The 17,859-nt window shown below is 42.7% G+C and overlaps 2 protein-coding genes and 1 pseudogene across 3 annotated transcripts; 2 read left to right on the top strand and 1 right to left on the bottom strand.

Annotated features, from left to right (window-relative positions):
• The first annotated feature begins 88 nt into the window (after positions 1-88).
• MRPS18C (mitochondrial ribosomal protein S18C) lies at positions 89-2,492 on the top strand. The gene is made up of 6 exons (XM_069780855.1): positions 89-212; positions 313-374; positions 1,328-1,411; positions 1,846-1,903; positions 2,234-2,293; positions 2,373-2,492. The coding sequence occupies exons 1-6, from the start codon at positions 161-163 to the stop codon at positions 2,447-2,449; spliced, it is 393 nt and encodes a 130-aa protein (XP_069636956.1). The 5' UTR covers positions 89-160; the 3' UTR covers positions 2,450-2,492.
• On the bottom strand, positions 2,481-9,732 carry ABRAXAS1 (abraxas 1, BRCA1 A complex subunit). 2 transcript variants are annotated; one of them, XM_069780839.1, is made up of 9 exons: positions 9,571-9,732; positions 8,709-8,799; positions 7,285-7,321; positions 6,358-6,424; positions 5,480-5,673; positions 4,715-4,834; positions 4,317-4,401; positions 3,783-3,891; positions 2,481-3,624 (listed from the first exon to the last, which is right to left on the bottom strand). In XM_069780839.1, exons 1-9 carry the CDS (start codon positions 9,655-9,657, stop codon positions 3,200-3,202), a joined length of 1,215 nt encoding a protein of 404 aa, XP_069636940.1. In that variant the 5' UTR covers positions 9,658-9,732; the 3' UTR covers positions 2,481-3,199. The 2 variants fall into 2 exon arrangements, with proteins under 2 accessions (XP_069636940.1, XP_069636930.1); XM_069780829.1 differs by having other exon boundaries at positions 2,481-3,627; positions 9,571-9,726.
• Positions 9,668-17,859, top strand: part of LOC104324239 (glycerol-3-phosphate acyltransferase 3-like) — a 27,431-nt pseudogene continuing 19,239 nt past the window's right edge.

Raw genomic sequence — 17,859 nt, 5'->3', positions numbered from 1 at the left:
TTACCAGGCAGCGGCCAATCGCCTGCCTCAAGTAGGGCAGGCCGCGGCCCCATTGGCCAGCCAATGGCGTTTGTACCGGCGGGAGGGGCAGGGAGGCGGCTGTAGTCGGAAGGTAGAGGCGCATAGGCGGAAGTGGCGTTGTTTGTAGGTGGCGCGCAATATGGCGGGGTGGGCTGTGGCGGCGCGAGGCCCCTGGCGGAGGCTGGTGCCCGGTGCGTTCCTCCTCCTTTCCCCTTTCCAGCGAGACGGCCGTGCTGGCTGGTCTCTCCTCCTGCTCCACCGCCACTAATCCCGTCGCTTTTTCCCTTGCAGCGCCGCTGTGGGAGCAGCCGCGCCGCCTGCAGCATGAGGGGCGGCCCAGCCCGTCCGACCAGGTGAGGCTCCCCCCGGGCGTAGCCCGCGGTGAGCTCGGCGCTTCCTACCGCCTCCGGGGCCGCTGCCGCCTTTACCGGGAGGGGCTCCGGTCAGGCAGCGGGGGCGTCTGAGAACCCTTTGCTGGGGCCTTTACGTAGCTCGGGCTCCTGGAGAACCGGAATTCCGTTACGTGGCGTGTTGCGGAGCAGGAAGGCAGCGCCGAAGGAGATGAGCCGGCGTTGAAGTTGAGGCGCTGTAGGTGTACGGTATCTTAAGCGTTGTCACCTCAACCAGCCGTCTCGGCAGCTCGAATGTGGCGCAAAAAACTTTGGCAGCGCTGATTTCCTGTATGTAGCTGAGAGAATGCACTAGGCCTGGTGGTTAGGTCATAAAAATGTGTTGTCCGGCACCAGCAAAAACTTCTAAAAATAGTCTTTCTCTGCCCAAATTCTACCGATGTCTGCAAAAATGAAACTTGTCCTTCCACTTGTATCTTGAAACGATTTGGTGCAGGGTGTGTTCTGAAGCTTAAGGAGCCTTTCAGGGCTTGGGAGATATTTGGCAATCTCTCTCAGTTAAAGCATGTGAGCAGACAGGAGCTCCCTCAGGCCACTTGCTTTGAAATTTTTTTCAAAAAAAGTCTCTTGTGACTTGTCAGACAACTACCTTACTACCAGCTTTTGTAGATATTGCCTTCTAAGTAAACGGGGTAAGCACTCTTCTTGATTGCTTTAAGTGACTTGTTACATTGTCATTAAGACATAAAAGGCTGTGTAGCTGTGAGAATTTTTTTAGTTTGCTAGGTACCAATGTGTGTGTTAGAGAAACAGCGGTAAGAAAGTTACTGAAAAACTTCAGTGATGTACCAAATACCTCTTTTGGTTTCAAGGCATATTTTGCCCAAAGGATAAAAATAACAAACATTCCCTATTTCTTGTGAAGCTTACAGATGTTAATAATTCTCTAATTTCAGCCCATACAAATGGAGAACCCCTATAAAGAGCCTCCTAAAAAATGTGTCTTGTGTGGAATAAGTGTGGACTACAAGAATGTGCAGGTGAGTTAGAAAATTCCTGTCCTTAGATGAAGGTAACTGGTTTGCTATTTTTAAATGTGTGCGTAGGAATTGCACAAGAATAAAAAATGAAAAATCATTCACTATGTTAGGGGCTTAAAACTTAAGAGTAAGAATGTGTGCAGGCAAGGGCCAAATAATGCAGTTGTGATAAGCTGTTCAATCTACTAGTCCTATGTGCAGGTGTTACAACTTTGTTATTTACCAAGTAGAGTCCTCAATTCTAATTCCACTGCCATACAGCTTAAATATTATGGCATATAAAATACTGTCTAACTCCAAGCTATACTTTTTCTTGTCTCCAGGTAGAACTGAGTTTTTTGTAAAAACAGACCAAAAAAATGAAAAATAGAATGCAAGTAGTAAAATAAAGCTCTCTAAAAAGTTCTTAAACTGACTTTGGATTTCTTAAATAGCTTCTTTCCCAGTTTGTTTCTCCGCATACTGGCTGCATTTATGGCAGGCATATAACAGGTATGTGAAGTATCAAATTAAATAATTTACCGGCTAATATTAATGTTCTTGTGAGTCCAAGTAACTGTGTATCAGCTATCTTTCCAAAAGTAACTACTGCCAACTCTATACATTTTGTAATAGTATTCCTCCAACTTAGTAGCCTTCATCAAGGAATGAATATATCCCTTAATTATATGGGGGTTTTTTGTATTTAACAGTATAAGCAGACATGCATTTTTCTAGGAAGACTTAGACAAAGCTAGAGGGAATTGACAGTAATGGCACTTCTACCCTTTAATGATTTGGTTATTGTTGACTTAGGAGACTGAAAATGATTTCTCTCTTCAGGCTTGTGCAACAAGAAGCAGAAGGAAATTACAAAAGCCATTAAAAGAGCTCATGTACTTGGTAAGTATGATTATGCTTTTGAGTTTAAATCAAGCCTACTTTCCTATTAAAAAAACCCCTCCATCTTATGTTTTTACAGGATTTATGCCAGTTATGTTTAAGGACCCATCGTTTCTCACAGACCCCAAGATATGTAATATCAAGTATCCAGAGTAATATATTATGAAGAAATAAACAATAAAACTGCTTTTCATGTTTATATACTTGTTTACTGGAAGTGTGGTTGGCTAGCATAATGCATCACTGACTGAAGGGTGGATGTCAGTTGCTTTTTTATGGTCAAGTCTCTAAAATTGTGTGAAGGAAGTATGAAAGATGAAAGCAATAGTAGAAACGGGCAACTGTATGGACCACTTCCTCTGCTCTCAGGTCTTGCTAAAGTTCAGGTGTCTGTTTTTCCCATGCTGGATTGGAAGGGGGGAACAAATAAACAAGCAGTTGATAGGTAAGGATAAATTAAAGTATTTAAACTGTGGCAATTTATGTAGACAGCTAGTTCTGTTAAGCATGTTACCTGTGTTCATTTGATGCTCCCTGCCTCAGCTGCTGCTGAGGAAAGGGTAGTGCTGCTTCTTCAACAGTACTACAACAGGAAGTTGTATTACTCTGAGGCAGTATGTGACATGGTTATGACTGCTAACATCCTGCTAGCATAGTCTTTAAACCCTGAGAGAGCGAATACAGATTTAACTCTGGAAGGCAAAATGAGGGAATGTCATCTGGACTTGTCTCTATGCCAAACGGGATTCCTGCATTAAAACCCCCCAGAAACTAAAAAACCCTAAACCTGTATGTCTTTCAAAAATGCACTGGTTTTTTTTATCCCTGCAGTGCTATAAATTGTGTCACTTGAATATGCTGGCAGTAACTTTTGGTGCAAGGTCGTCTGGACAAATTGCTAACAGATCAGAAAGTAGGAGAGTGTGGGTATTCATTTGTGTCTCTAATTTTTTCCAACATGTCCTCATCTGTTTCATTGCTACTCAGCATAAGCTTCCTTTCCTGGTCACTGTCTTCTTGGTCTTGAAGTAATTTTTGGTGAAGCTGCAGTGATCTGGATTTCTTGAACGACTTTGATCCTGTTGTGGTCCCTCTGACTTTACGCTTGGTTAGGTGTCTTGTTTCAGCTTCAGTGAAGTCTCTTTCCTCTACCATGAGAGTCAGTTTGTCCATAACATTAATATTATGGTCAATGTTACAGCAGTTCTTGAATATCTGTCGGCCTTTGAAGGAAACAATACATGTCTGAAGTCCAGAATTGGGGAAGAATGTTTGCATTGCCTGGCAAAGGAGGACATTCTCCTTTGGCTCTTCTGTGTAGTCCCTGTCTTCTCCTGGAAAAAGAAAAATAAAGCTAGAGTTGCAGTCCCTCTTGCACACTTCTACCACTACTGTTTTGGCTGCCTCAAGTTCAGAAGTGTTTTGTGCTTCTGTCAAGTCAATCAACTTCGGAAGTCAGTAAGACTGGCATTGCATTTATTTAACTTACCTGAACAACTTTGTTGCTTTTTCCTCTTTATTTCTTCTTTTAATTGGCTCACCTCTGCTAAGAGCTTCTCTACAGATCGTTCACTGGCTTCTACTGTAGAGCATATTTTCTGCAAGGAAAAGAACATTTGATGGGATTAACAGTATTCACAGAAGCTGACTTTAACCTTGTTACAAAATCCTTAAAGTTACTCATGACTTTTTAAGTTGGACACAAAGTATTAAAATGCTTAAGTAATGAGGTTGAGGTAGATTTTAGAGATGATAACTTCAACCTTGTGTTGAATGAGGTGCAAGATGCAAATTTATCAGTGGAATTGAGGATTTATCACTGTACTTTTTTTTGATCAAATTGAAACTTAAGTCTTCAACTTTGAGAACTTAGTGTACAGCTACTAACAGTCCCTGATCTTTCAACATGTGCTTCCAAGGCACAGCTCTGTTTCTTATTTAGTGCAAGATGGTATACCCTTTGCTCGACTTGGTTTTGTAGTACTGCCGAAAGTAACTGTATCGGCAGGTATGCCTGACTTACCTTCAGTTCCTCCTGCAAAGTGGCATACATCTCATTTATCTTATGAACCTCTTGTAAGGATCCATCTTCGTAAAAGAATTCTGACCTGTCAACCAAGAATATAATTGCAAGTTAATGATCCCAGTGCTTACTTAGTAGGAGTATAGTGAATAAAGAAGCATTTTGAGCTTCAACACCAGGTGCCTATGTTGAGAGAGACAGCTGCTCTCATGGCAAAGTATGGGACTTCACTAATTTCTGAGTACCTTGGAAAGGTAAATAGTTGTAGGAGACAGGTCAACAAGTGGGCTAGGTATGGCTGTAGCATTTGCAAAAGCACTTAAAAAAAAAGTCTTATAGAAAGATAACTATACTTAACTGAAAGCTAGAGCTATCAGTAAATATGGCATGTATTGTACCTGTGTTGTCTTACTGCTCTCACAAAACCAGAAGATATGCAGGAACCGGACACTGTTCTGTAACCTTGCTGTTCTGCCATGCCCAAGTTGGTAACCACCAAAGGAACTTTCTGGAAAAGACTTAAAAAGCAGAAGTATGAGAACTGATTTATTAACATCCAAAGGCCTCTCTTTAGTTAAAGGTTCTTGACCATTAAGCATCCCAGATGGAGGTTTACAGTATAGTTAGTTCTTGCTAAATGTATCCTATCACCCATAGACAACTTCTTATGGCTAAAGGCAAACTACAAGAGCAAAAAGACTCTGAGCAATGCCTCTAGTATTTTCCCACTTCTGGGTGTGAGTTGCAATAAATCAATACTTGCTTGTTATGCCTAGCCTATGGGCAGCACGTCTCTGAAAATTACCACCAATTTAAGTATTTCAGTGATATGTGAAGATGAACACCATGCATAGTTGAAGTCCTAGACACAAAACCAAATTGAGCAAGAACAGCTTATGTGCATAAATGAACTGACAGTGTCTGCCTGTTGATGCTGGCACTACAGATAGTTATAAAGGCAAATTCCCTGAACAGAATTCCAGGGTAAGATTGCAACGAGGCTCCAGCAATATAAGAAATGATCTTATTTAATGTGTAAGTTTCAAGGGTAAAATACACAGTGTCAACAATAGTTCAATTGCAACAAAAAAACCCCAAACTGTTCCAACTTATAGCATGTGCTGTGCTATTGCTTTATTAAAAGTAGAGAACAAACCAATTACCCTTCTTGTGGCCGATGTAAGGCATGTTCCAGTCTGTAAGTAGAACAACTTTCTGTCATCACGCTAGAGGTTAACAAAAGGAATACAAGGCCCTGATTTGATAGGTGAGACTGTAAATTCTTATGAAGAAGTCTTTCCCGGAATGTCATGGTCTGGTCTGTGTTACGCCTGAATTTGTACCATCCTATTACACTCTGCAGGCAGAAGAAGATTCATTATTACTTTTGAATTGTGCTGTCCCTGTGTGTCATATTGAAGCAAGCTAGAGGATTCAGTACAAAGTCATGAATCTGAATTGTTCAGTGATGCGTATATATTCAAGTAGTTGGTTAACTTGAAACCCTTAAAGCATCTAAGTCTAATTTGAGTATGACAACTCCTCTCTTTCCTTCAAAACCATGCGTTGAACTGGCTCGTTTTCTGATGTTGTGCTCAAGGTGAAACTCTACAAACTTGGTGCTGCTATTTTGCTGGTTGGCTCTTTCCAGCATCTACTTCCCCTTGTGAAACTTTCTTCTGTGGAGAAGACTGTAAGTTTTTTTGGTCAAGTGGCACTGAACCACTTGAGTGAGCTGACGTCAACTGATCTTAAGCTAGGAATCAGTAGAATCCCTTTGGGATGTTTGAACTGTTTGCTTGAGAAATGAATAAGAAAAAATAAAGTTGTGACATATGTAGGGAAACCCAGTCAAAAATAACGTAAACTGTTCTTTTAGGGGGGAAAGATGATGCAGCTGCCTTGACCAGCAGTGTGAGGAACTAGATACAAGATAAAAAAAGATGAAAGAGAAAAAAAAGCTTGATACAAGAGGTATCCAGAACAGCCCCCAAAATCTGAGTGAGCTCCCTGGTATGGTTTAGGTTTGAAAATAAAGTACCTTCTTACAGCCTGATAGTATTTTCTTCAAGGCAAGTTCATTCAGTTCTCCTGCAGAATTATAAAAGCTAGAAGAAAATTAGGACAATTAGAGGAAAAAAAAATGCTACTGTAGAAATAATTATTCCCTAGTAGTCTGGCAGTCATCCCACTTTAATAGCTATTTTTCCCCCTGGTAAGCATAAAGATATGCTGATACAGCTGCTCTGCTAGGACAGTGCAGATAATTTCATTACTCAAATAGATATGTAGGTGGTCTTGTACAGCTTAGATGCTGTTCTGGCATCAGCGCTATTGGGACACAAGTTAAAGGTAGCATCTATATCCTTTTGACTACAAAATAGAAAGATGCCTTCAATTTGATATGAAATGCCTTTCTAGTAACATCTGGGTTTATTAGTTTTCAGAAAGTTTTGAGAAGGAAATTTGTGTTGTGATTCTCCCCTTCCAGGGATGCAAACCCGCACAGCTGTGTTCCCGTCTATGATGGAACTCTAAATACTAGTCCTTGAAATTACTCCTGCCATAAGGCTAACAAGTGTTTCTGACCCACTTAGAAGCCTATGGCCGATGCTACCTTTTTATTTCTTTTTTTTTGGGGGTGAGGGGTTGGGATGTATGCTTTAAAAAAGCAATGTTGTTTGTTCAGTATGTTGACGTTATTCTGTAGTTCATATGGTATCATAGCTCATCAGAAGGTAGAGTATGCCATATCTCTCTATATACAGACAAACACTAAAAAAGGACATGAAGAACCAAAATAGGAATAACATAAGGCATTTTGTATCTGTTATTCCAAGGGGTTGATATGGCTGCTGTAGTTACAGCCAGGTGAGTTTCTCAGTAATGTAATATAAGCTTAACTCTTGAAGAGTTCAAGTTAGGGTTAATTTTAACTTCTTCATATCTGTTTACGTAAGATTCTTACCTGAACAACTGGTAGCATGGAACATGCTTCTGTATATCTGGAAAGAGAAGGTAATATTACTCTGGGTTCATCAGTTCAAGATGTATATTCTTCTATCTACTATGATCAGAATTAAACTGCTAGAAGAACCGAGAAGGAATTCTAAAAATCAAATGCATTAACATCTAATTAAATAAGATTAAGAAAGGAGTTTTTTTTAAAAAAGATTCTAATTCATTTTTCAAATGTAAAGGGAACCACTGATATAAACTGTATTTTTTTACACATTTTTCTGTTTTGTTAAGTGAAAAATCAAATTGGGCACTTTATTTTTCCCTCCCTTCTGTTGAGTATAGGAGTACTATGTAATATGAAAGACTTCATTTGAGTTACTCTGCAGCAAGGCATGGATCCTGTTAGTAAGAAAGATGAGGCTGGAGAACAGAAACCCATAGGGCAGATGATGAGAACTGGAAGACTGACTACTAGAAAAAAACTGTAGGTGATCTAATGGCATTCTAAATCCTTTTTCCCCCCCCTAAATTCTTCACTACTTTCATTTTCACAAGTTAACTAAAAAAAAACCACCCCAAACTTTGGAGCAACTAACTCGGCCTATGAGCATGTGATGACAAGACTGGGTAACTTGATTGCCACCACAAAAAATGCCTCATATTTTTGGTTCAGCTGTGAGACTCAGTGGAGGAAAGTGTTACACCTTAATTGTATCCTAGAGTAAAACTAGAAAATGGGATGCAATTTCTCCCTACCATATTGTCACGAAGATTGGAAAGAAGACACATACTGGATTATCTTCTTTATTTTTTGTGTAACTGCATTTTAAAGGGAGTTAAATGTGTGTGCATGTGCACATATACATATGTTTCTGTTAAGGGCTAGTATAAAATGCACATCCACTTCAATCCCATGAAGACTATAAAGAAAAATACATCTGGCATCTGCTCAATGAAATACATAAATAGCTTGCAGCCTTCACACACTGTATTTTATAAGCTCCAAATTAGGTAATAGACGCTAACACATTAGTGTTAGTTCACATCACTGAAATAGGCCAAGCTTTTCCAGTGCAACTCTAGTCCAGGAGAGTTTGTGACGTGGCCAAGACAAAGGAGTCTAAGCCCTAAATTACCTTTAATGTGACAAAATATTTGCCAAAGAGGAGCTATTCAAGGAACTAAGAACTAGTATTTCTGTTAAATTATTATATTTTCTACAGTAAAATTGTAATTTTTAAAATCAATTAAAATGTTACAAAATAACCCTTCCATGTGGCGGGCTTTGTTTTTTTTTTTTACACCAAGGTGGTCCCCAGGATCTAGCAGCTTTGATCTTGCTGTAAGGTGTTGACCGCCCTCATTCAAAACTGTAAGCAGTTGTATATTGCCTGCAACCAAGCATGGTATTAAAAATGTGGACAGACTAACCGATTGTATAGACAACTTCAACATCATCCATTTGTGAGTCAGTAATGCTGTTCTTGGCTTCACCTTTCACATCTCCAAGGAGAAACCCTTCCTTTAGGGGGGAGAGAAAAAAAAGAAGTTCATATTAACAGCAGCATTGAACAAGACTTTGTCCAATATTAGCAGTGTAAATGCTGTCTTCAGGAGAGGTAAAGAGGTGTCAAAATGAACTGTATTTTCTTTTTTTTAAACAGTAGGTTCTCACTCATTTTTCAATACCTGTCTATTTAAGGAAAAAAAGAAGTTGGAATGTGTACACAGCTGTTCTCCATTCCTCATGTTTTCATTCACAAGTGAACAGTTTGTGGCTGTACAGGTGATGCTCACCTCCAGGGCTTAGGCCAGAAGGCCTGACCAGCATTTTGGTCAGTCCTTGGCAAGGCACGGTGCTGGTGCTGCTGCTGCCACACCAGGCGTCCGGTAGCCCACACCTCCTCGTTTTTAAAAGAAAAACCCCACAATTTCCCGCCATTAGTGAGCACGGAAAGAAACCACCATTGCAGCAGGGTGCAGCGGGGAGGGAATACACTGCAAAACCGTGCTCCAGCACAGCACGCAGTCAGGCCCTGGATGTGCGTGGGGCCCTCCCCGGCAGCGGGGAGCCGGCGGGCCTGCGGTGGGAGGCAGCCCGCCCTCCTGACGGGGCCGGGGGGGGGCGGCGGCGGCGGCGGGCTCCGCCATGGCGGCGGCTGGCTGCCCGCGCGACCAACGGCCGCCCCTCCCTCCCTCCCTCCCTTCGCTTCCCCCGCTCCCCCCGCCCGTTCGTCCGCCCCGCCCCGCCCCGTCCCGTCCCCTCCCGGCGGCGGGGCCCCGCGGCACCCACCGTGTCCGAGTCGGTGCTGAGGTGCTGGAAGGCGAGGGCGCCGAAGACGAAGCCCGAGAGCAGAGCAGACGTGCTCTCGCCCTCCATGCCCTCGACAATGGCGGGCCGCGCCGCGGCGGCGGGAGCCCCCAGCGGCCGCCGGCGGCAGGGCAGGGCAGGGCCCGGTCGGGCACATGGCCTTCCCGTGAGGAAGCAGCGGGGGAGAGAGGAGGCGGCGTCTGGGGCCCGGGCAGCGGCCTGTCCCGTCTCTTCAGCCGCCCGTCCTCTTCGCTCTGCGTCAGCCCTCGCCCCCTCCGCGCCCGCTTCAATCCTCCCTCGCTCTCCGGGCCTCTTCCCGCCTCCTGCCCGGCGGGGCTCAGGCCAAACCCAGCCCTTTCGGTTTGCCTTAAATGGTGTAATTCTTAAGTCTAAATCCCTGTTTTGTTTTTGGCTTTAAGGTGAAACAATGCTCCGATTTAGGAAGGCTGTCCGGGTCCCCCGCATTTCATGGGTGGCTTCTGGAGCAAAGGACTGCAGGCGCCACAGCAAGGGCCTGTTCCCGAGGGCAAGGCGAGATGTCCTGGCCTCAGTGATGCCTGCCTGCGCGCTTTGGGACCTGACATAGCTCCAGGCCAAAAGTTAGGATTTGTGCTTATAGAAGCACCTCATTGATCGTACTAAGAGCTTTAGTAAAGCATCAAAAAAACCCAGCATTTGAACCGAGCTGGCTGGCCCACATCATCCAGCTAGCAGTGTGGGTGGAGCAAGCTGCATTCGTGTCTTCGCAGTGGCAGGGTTGTGTCATGCCCGCCTGCAATGTGAAAAGGCGGAGGGCGCTGGCTGCGCTCCTATATATAACAAGGTTGTACCTTTTGAAACAGGACGTGCGGCTGTGAGTATGTCTGGACCTGCACTGTCCTGTTTAGGATCGTGGTGAGAATCTTCTGAGTTAATAACGTATAAACTGTCATAAGGAAGTAATAAAATGATAATGCTAAACAGTGATCTGACAGCAGTAAGTTTTACCACGTCTTCCTAAGGTACAGGCTGAGTTTGCGGAATGTATGTTTTGTCTTTTTCAGTAGTCACATATTACTTCTTTTAAATATTTGTAGTAACATATTTTTTCACATTCTAACAGTGTTCCTCACCACATCAGCCAGAAGAAAGCTCTAGAAAAAAATTTCAGGAAGGGAGAGTTAAAAGTGACAGCATTCTTTGAAATGTGGTCAGTGATCCGGTCTAAAGGCCACAGGAGTTTTTCCCCTTCACTTCAGGAGAGCAAATGTTTGATTTCGTCCCTCACCAGCACTATAGGTAAGTGTACTTTTAGCCTTAGACATTCATTTCCTGATTCTTGAAATAGGATGTATGCTCCTGTGGTCTTTCAAGAGGTGTTTCCATGATTTTGGGATCTCACACATATATTTTTAGGTTGCATATAAAATTAATGTTTTTAGTGCAATTTCTTTTTCCTTAAAACTTGTTGGCAAGATTTAGAAGGAGAATAGTTAGTTCTGACATATTTGCATTTAAATAAAATTCCTTATGGATTATTTAAAATATGTGAATGGTGCCAATATTTAGAAGAGGAAGATTGTTGTGATTCTTACCTGTTGTCACAGTGGAGAGAAGGAGCAGCTAAGACTTTTATTTCTCAACACACTCATAAATAATCTAGATCTCTCAATAAGGGGGTGACAAGTCTCCAGATGATACAGAATGTTTGACAAGATTAATGGGAAAGAGCTAGTATGCATTTCTTGCAATGCAGGCCACATGGTACTAAACGCATGAGTAGTAAGTAGGACACAACTGAAGTGATACATTGCAACAAATTACTCCATTATGGACCAGGTTGGTCCACGGCTGGAAGCAACAAGAACAAATGGATATGACCAGCTTCCATAGTTGTTTGTGGAGAAAATTATGAAAGCAGACATGAATACTGACATCTTTCAGAAATTGCCCCATAGGACCCAGTGCTGTGATTGCAGTCACTCCTAAGCCAGAACTGAGAGAAAATTTTATGTATTTAATCAATGCAATAAATGTCGGGCATTGACAAATTATTCTATTGCATTCATCATTGATGACATGCTAACCATATACAAGATTTATATTGACAATATATGAGATAAGTATTGACAGTCATGTAATGCCTACACATCTGATGGGCATCTATACATTGCTGAGGCAAACAAATGTAGTCAGAACATATAGTGGACTTCCCGCTTTTGTGATACAAAGACACAAGCCTGTTGTAAGCTACAGGATATGATAAATAAGGTTCTGTAATTGTTGTATTTATCTTGTGTGGAAACAAGAGTGCTTGTGTGGTCAGAGCTAAATGTGTTACAGTTATCCTAATGAGGGATACAATACTTAAACGTGCTTCTGCAATGTTTTCATAATTCAACTGTTGATGGCCAAAGATAAACTCTAAATAGGACAATATTACTGTGGTCAGATATAAACACAGATCTGTTTAGTCAAGTAGATGGAATCTGTCCAGACCTAAAGAGCAGCAGACATACATCAGTTAGCATATAAATGCAGAGGAGTGGATATTTGCACTTTAGTGCATAAATACAGTGTGGTTCCCATAAATAAATATTGCACCTGACATTGCTTACCATGCAATAGGTGATCTTTAAGGTTATTCTGGCCTTTGGATGATTTTTCACAAATGAAGTGTGAACCTTGGTCTTGATCAAAATTGAAACAAAACTACCAGAGATTATTTCATCCTTGAGTAGCAATCAGGTGAGGAGTTTGCTGAATGTGAGGTTGAGAATTGAGAAGATATAAACAAAAACCAAAAGGGCGCTTTTTTGGTTATAGCTGGCAAAAGTTTAATTGAAAAAGAGGTATTCTTAATAGTTTTCATGTGTGAGTGCACACATCAGAATTACTGGAGTGCAGAATGCTCTGGTCAGTCCTGTTTGAAAGACTTTTTATCCTGCAAAACATAATCCCGGTACCCCTAGATATTAAGAGATGCTGGGAAATCAGCCGAGGTTTGCTCTCTTGATTTCGTGTCATTGACTTTTCTAAGTACAACAGTCTGTTTTGCTGTCTTTGTAGCATGGCAAAACTTGCATAGAAATAGCAGGGAGCCCTACAACTGGAGTCAGAGGAACAATTCTAGCAATAGTAACACCTTCATGTGCCTAATGACAATGCTAGGGTATACTTCTAGATGTAAGCAGCTTTTGATCATGTTGCAGCTCAAAACAGGTAAACAATGTACCCTGTATATTTATTGTAAAAAAGAAGATCAACTGATAGAGGATTGACCATGATTGATAGTCATGGAGCCTCCTGTCATTTGCCTCAGGTAGAAATAACTCTTTGTTAACTTGGAGGGAATGTATTCAACATCTGAAGCACCACCAGGCTGAAGTTGATGTGTCAGTGCTCTTTTGGAACAGTATCTGCTAGGGACATATGATGTTCTGGTAGTCTGATAAGAAAGATGTTACAAGAAAGGCAGGCCGGTATTGGCTACAAACTCTCCTCTATGACATCCCTCTATGTATCTTTTGGAGTCACTGGAATAGTTAATATTGGACAGGAAGGAGACTGTCCTGGTTTCAGCTGGGATAGAGTTAACTGTCTTCCTAGCAGCTGGTACAGTGCTATGTTTTGAGTTCAGTATGTGAAGAATGTTGATAACACTGATGTTTTCAGTTGTTGCTAAGTAGTGTTTAGACTAAAGTCAAGGATTTTTCAGCTTCTCATGCCCAGCCAGCGAGAAAGCTGGAGGGGCACAAGAAGTTGGCACAGGACACAGCCAGGGCACCTGACCCAAACTGGCCAACAAGGTATTCCATACCATGTGACGTTCCATCTAGTTTAGGAACTGGGGAGTGGGGGTGGGGAATCGCTGCTCGGGGACTAGCTGGGTGTTGGTCGGCGGGTGGTGAACAATTGCACGGTGCATCATTTGTACGTTCCAATCCTTTTATTATTGCTGTTGTCATTTTATTAGTGTTATCATTATTAGTTTCTTCTTTTCTGTTCTATTAAACCATTCTTATCTCAACCCACGGGTTTTGCTTCTTTTCCCGATTTTCTCCCCCATCCCACTGGGTGGGGGGGTAGTGAGTGAGCGGCTGCGTGGTGCATAGTTGCTGGCTGGGGTTAAACCACAACAGAGGCATACCTGGAAAGAGTGGTTCCCAAAATTTCTGCATGATTCCTTCTCTTTAGAGGCCATACAAATTGTTCTTTCTAGTCTATGTCCATGGTAGGTAATATATCAAAGGGAGGGCAAAAACACAGTGGTGGTCTTTGAAAGCTGTTATGTCCTATTGCAGTTTTTATCTGTTCACAGTGTATATGCACCTGCTTGAAAGATGACTGCTGTATAGCCACTCCTGTGCAGGAAAAGGCTGTTTATACCTGATTTAATCCTTCCATATGAGGTGCTACAGGTAGGCAGAAGTCAGTGCTCTGCTTGCTTCTCCTTGCAGTGAAAAAACAAATAGGTCATAATCCCAGTTCCCTCAGGCAATTGCAAAACATTACCTAATAATAAGAAATTAGTAGAATGACCTTAAGGATTGAGAGCCAAGAGTAGGCAGCTGACAGCCACTCCATGTCCTTCTCATTTCCCTAGGAGACCAGGAATATCTTCATTGTTTCAAGTGAATTTCTTATGCTTGCAGGTGTCAATTTGAGATTTGTTACATTAAAGAGAGCTTAGCCTTTGAATTCCTTGTGTGTCACCAGCATGCCTTTCTTCTAAGTTGGATTTCATTCTTCTAAATGAAGAGAGAGTTTTGCACATTAAGTGTCTTGCAACTTTTCCTGACATGTAGGGCACTTCATCATTTGGGTGTTTTGGTGTTTGGTTTGTGGTTTGTTTTTTTTACCTTTCAACCATGTGATGTTAAAGGTTTGCAGTGGAATGGTAAGAACACTGAAATGTTTTGCATCATTTCAGGAGGTACAAAGCGGATAAAGCAAAGAATAAAGATAAGAAGAGACCTGGCCATATGTATCTTGTAGTGCCTTTAGGCTAGATAGTTTGACCACCTCAATAGGGGGCTACTAGCAACTCTTCCTCTTCTTTCACTTTGTGTGGGAGTGCCATCCCTATGGCCTCCCCTTTCACAGCCCTACAAGGGGCTGGTGCTCCAGGCTGGTCCATGAATTCAAGGTGATGCTTTTACCACAGTGGGTTGTTGTAGTGCTGCGTGTCCAGGAGAAAACTGGGTGGAATGCATATAGTAATTGTCTTTTGCTGTGTGGCAAATGTGACATGTTGGGAGAAAAGCAATAGACTGCCAGAGCCTCTCTGTTTTATTTGTTCCCCCTCCAAACCTGTTCTGCTTTTTTTGGCATATGCCTGTGATAGCTCTCAGCAGCCTCCAGAAAATGTCAGATATCTTGGACTGACTAGTTTGCCAGGGAAAATTATAGCTGATGAAGGGCTGCAGTCCCATCATTCAGCATGATGGAGGAGTTCACTCGCTCTCTGTTTTTTTTGAAGGTGGCAGGGAAGAATTACAGTGTCTGCCTGTGCTCCTAGAGTGGCAGGCAATATGACTTTGTAAGGCTTAGGCAGACAGTGCAAATGACAAGGTCTTGCAGGACGGAAAACAATTCTCCCTCATTCAGGAGAGGAAACCTCTTCTTAGTCCCCCTAGGGTAGGGAAGTCTGTCTTTCCCTCTCTCCTTTTAAGAAATGATTCCTCTTCTATGTGCCTAGGCTTATTGCTGTGGCATCCTATTAAAAGAGTTACCACACCTTCCTGTTACTTCCTGGTGTGTTATCAATACTTCATTTGGCCCACCTTTCCTGCCTCAAATCAGGTCCCAGAAACTACCTCCGCCCTCCCGCCCACAAAGTTTTTAGCACCCAGACGACATGCATGCCAATCCCCTGTGCCAAGGCTGAAGGTAACTGTTCAGACATGTGCTGCATTGTGCCAGAGGATCAATGCCTGCTCATCCAGCTGCCTACCATATGCCACCTTAGGGAACGTGTGTTAGCAGGGCAAGCCACTCAAGGAAGAGACCAGAAATGAGAACGTAAAGAACAGCAGTTAAATAGAAATGGGTGAGCAAAGCTGTTTTACAAACAATGAAACATTGTTCCTGGAGAAGCCTAGAGCAAGAGCCTTTTGGTGAGGCAGGTGAGAAATAGTGAGTAATGGTGTGCCTGGCAGCAGCAGCGTAATGAGAAAGTGAGGGGGCTTGAGGTTGCCATTGAAAGAAAGAGTAATGGGAAAGCAGAAACAATTAAAAAACAAACCAGCAAGGCTTTGTAGAAGGCACAGAAGGCTCAGAAAGAGCAAGGGGAGAGAAGGTAAAGCAGGTAAATAATGAAAAGAAGGTGCAAAAGAAAAGTTAGATTGCTGAAGAAGATGCGATACAGTTACAAAGACCTGAGGGATGGCATTCAGCAGTAAATATGAAGATACAAAAGCTACTTCACTCATGGCACAATAAGCATGTCATGGTATCACATGAGTGTTACGGATGCACGACTAACCAAATCCAGCAGGAGTTAAAACTCAGATTTATTCTTCAGCAAAAGTTAGTTAGAAGTCTGGTAACGTTTTCTAAAACCACAGGCTCGATGATGTAAAGAGAATTAATACTACACGGCCGACTTAAGAATCCCCAAGATTTAAAGTGATGGCTCAAAATGCGCATATCACTCCCCTAAAAACTGAGGGCTCTCTCCCTCGAGGATTTACCTCGGGCGGTGCCCCGACCCAAGGGGGAGTCCCCGACTGCAGACCCGCTGCTCCGAGGAGGACTGATTCCCACATGTCCTCCGGCAGGACCCCGTTTATAGCCCTGTCGAATCTGACCTGTGGTCATTTAATTCTATTGGCCAGGAGGGTCACCTCGGTGTACTTGGCGCATCTCGATTGACCAGTTCAGATTTCAACCTGCAGCCTCCAGGGTTTCCTTCCCCTTCTCCCTTCCTGGAGAAGTTTTGTTTCCTGCTGGCAGGAAGGAGGGGGAGGGGAATATACTGCTACAGTCCACCCCGTGACCACAGTCATGATCTGACTGGTTTCTTTGGAATGGTGGTACAGTCACCTCTTGCCTCCAAAGTTAAGAGGGGGTGCAGCTTGGTGAGTTTGACGCTCATTGTGGGTCATCATTCCCTTCTGGTCTAGAATTGAAGTGGAATATCGAACACAGGAATATTCAGTGTATGGACAGTTTTAAGGGAGTATACTTAATCGTTAGTACAGGCTTCACTACCAAGCGTTTGATAGAACTTATTGCAATATAGATTACAGTAATCATAACTACAAGCATTATTAAAGATTGGAGAAGGCTGGTTGCCCACCCCATGAAAGAAAATCCGAACATATCAAAACTTTTCTCAACCAGTTGGTCCCTGGTGCAGAAGCAATTGCCTCCAGGTCTCTTGCCATATTCTCTTGTTGATTTAGTCTTGAAGCCACATTGACACATTTGGAGTGAACACAGCATTGACATGTTCAAAACTTTACATATACCCTTCTCTTTCTTTGGCATCTAATCCAATACAGCTCAATTTTTGATAGTCATTTTACCAATGTTATAACTGATTGTTTGAGAGTCCCCAAATTGTTAGATGTAGCGTTGGCTAAGGTTGATAGCTGTAAACTCAGCTCTAGGGTGCTCTATCGATGTTCCTCGAGTACCATACACAGTTGCCCCCATGGAATTTCAGGGCATAGCGTAGTACCATTCCAACTCCACCCCATGATCCCATGGGTTAGTTGGAGGATATTGTCACATCTGGTGTTTCATACTGAGCTAGCATTTACTGCACCTGGTGACCAACGATAAACAACATGAGTATAACCTCCTCCCCCATCCAATCTGAACCTCCAACTATAATGGTTACATTGCTCTCATGCGAGCTCAAGGACTTGTGATATATTAATGTCCATCATTTTGCCACAACATTATCATCCAGATCTTCACCATCCACGCCTGTCACCATCATCACTGTCAGCAAAAGGACTGGAATGACTCGTTCCTTCATGGTCCTGTAAAAAAGCACAAACTAGGCCTCGGTCTTAAAACTGGATCATAGGGTTAGCAGTCTGGTATTATCCACCGGGCACTGATGTGGTGAGTCTTTCCACTCCTGTGAGATGGTTTCAGAAGACCAATGTAAGCAACCTGCCATGTGCTCCAAAGAGCCTTGCCTTGTCTGATATGCTGAGCTGGAGCTTGGTTTGGGTGATTAGCTTTAAGCCTTATTTGGCATTGTGGGCAAGCTGTATGAATTGCTTCACAGGTTTTCATAGACACTGGCCAACCCCGAGATCGGCATTCATAATA

The sequence above is a fragment of the Haliaeetus albicilla genome, chromosome 1 (genome assembly GCF_947461875.1).
Source record: "Haliaeetus albicilla chromosome 1, bHalAlb1.1, whole genome shotgun sequence".
Classification (NCBI taxonomy): Eukaryota; Metazoa; Chordata; class Aves; order Accipitriformes; family Accipitridae; genus Haliaeetus; species Haliaeetus albicilla.
Note: the sequence above shows the minus strand (reverse complement) of the source record. Positions and strands in the feature narration are given on the sequence as shown.

What these genes read in the sequence shown, in the direction of transcription:
- ABRAXAS1 (XM_069780829.1), bottom strand. Translation starts at nt 9,657, where the DNA reads ATGGAGGGCGAGAGCACGTCTGCTCTGCTCTCGGGCTTCGTCTTCGGC. An exon ending in TACTATCAGGCTGTAAGAAG is followed by an intron (nt 5,674 to 6,357) that starts GTACTTTATTTT and finishes TTCTGCCTGCAG; the next exon opens with AGTGTAATAGGATGGTACAA. An exon ending in TTACATCGGCCACAAGAAGG is followed by an intron (nt 4,835 to 5,479) that starts GTAATTGGTTTG and finishes CTGCTTTTTAAG; the next exon opens with TCTTTTCCAGAAAGTTCCTT.
- MRPS18C (XM_069780855.1), top strand. Translation starts at nt 161, where the DNA reads ATGGCGGGGTGGGCTGTGGCGGCGCGAGGCCCCTGGCGGAGGCTGGTG. An exon ending in TTATGGCAGGCATATAACAG is followed by an intron (nt 1,904 to 2,233) that starts GTATGTGAAGTA and finishes TTCTCTCTTCAG; the next exon opens with GCTTGTGCAACAAGAAGCAG. An exon ending in TAAAAGAGCTCATGTACTTG is followed by an intron (nt 2,294 to 2,372) that starts GTAAGTATGATT and finishes ATGTTTTTACAG; the next exon opens with GATTTATGCCAGTTATGTTT.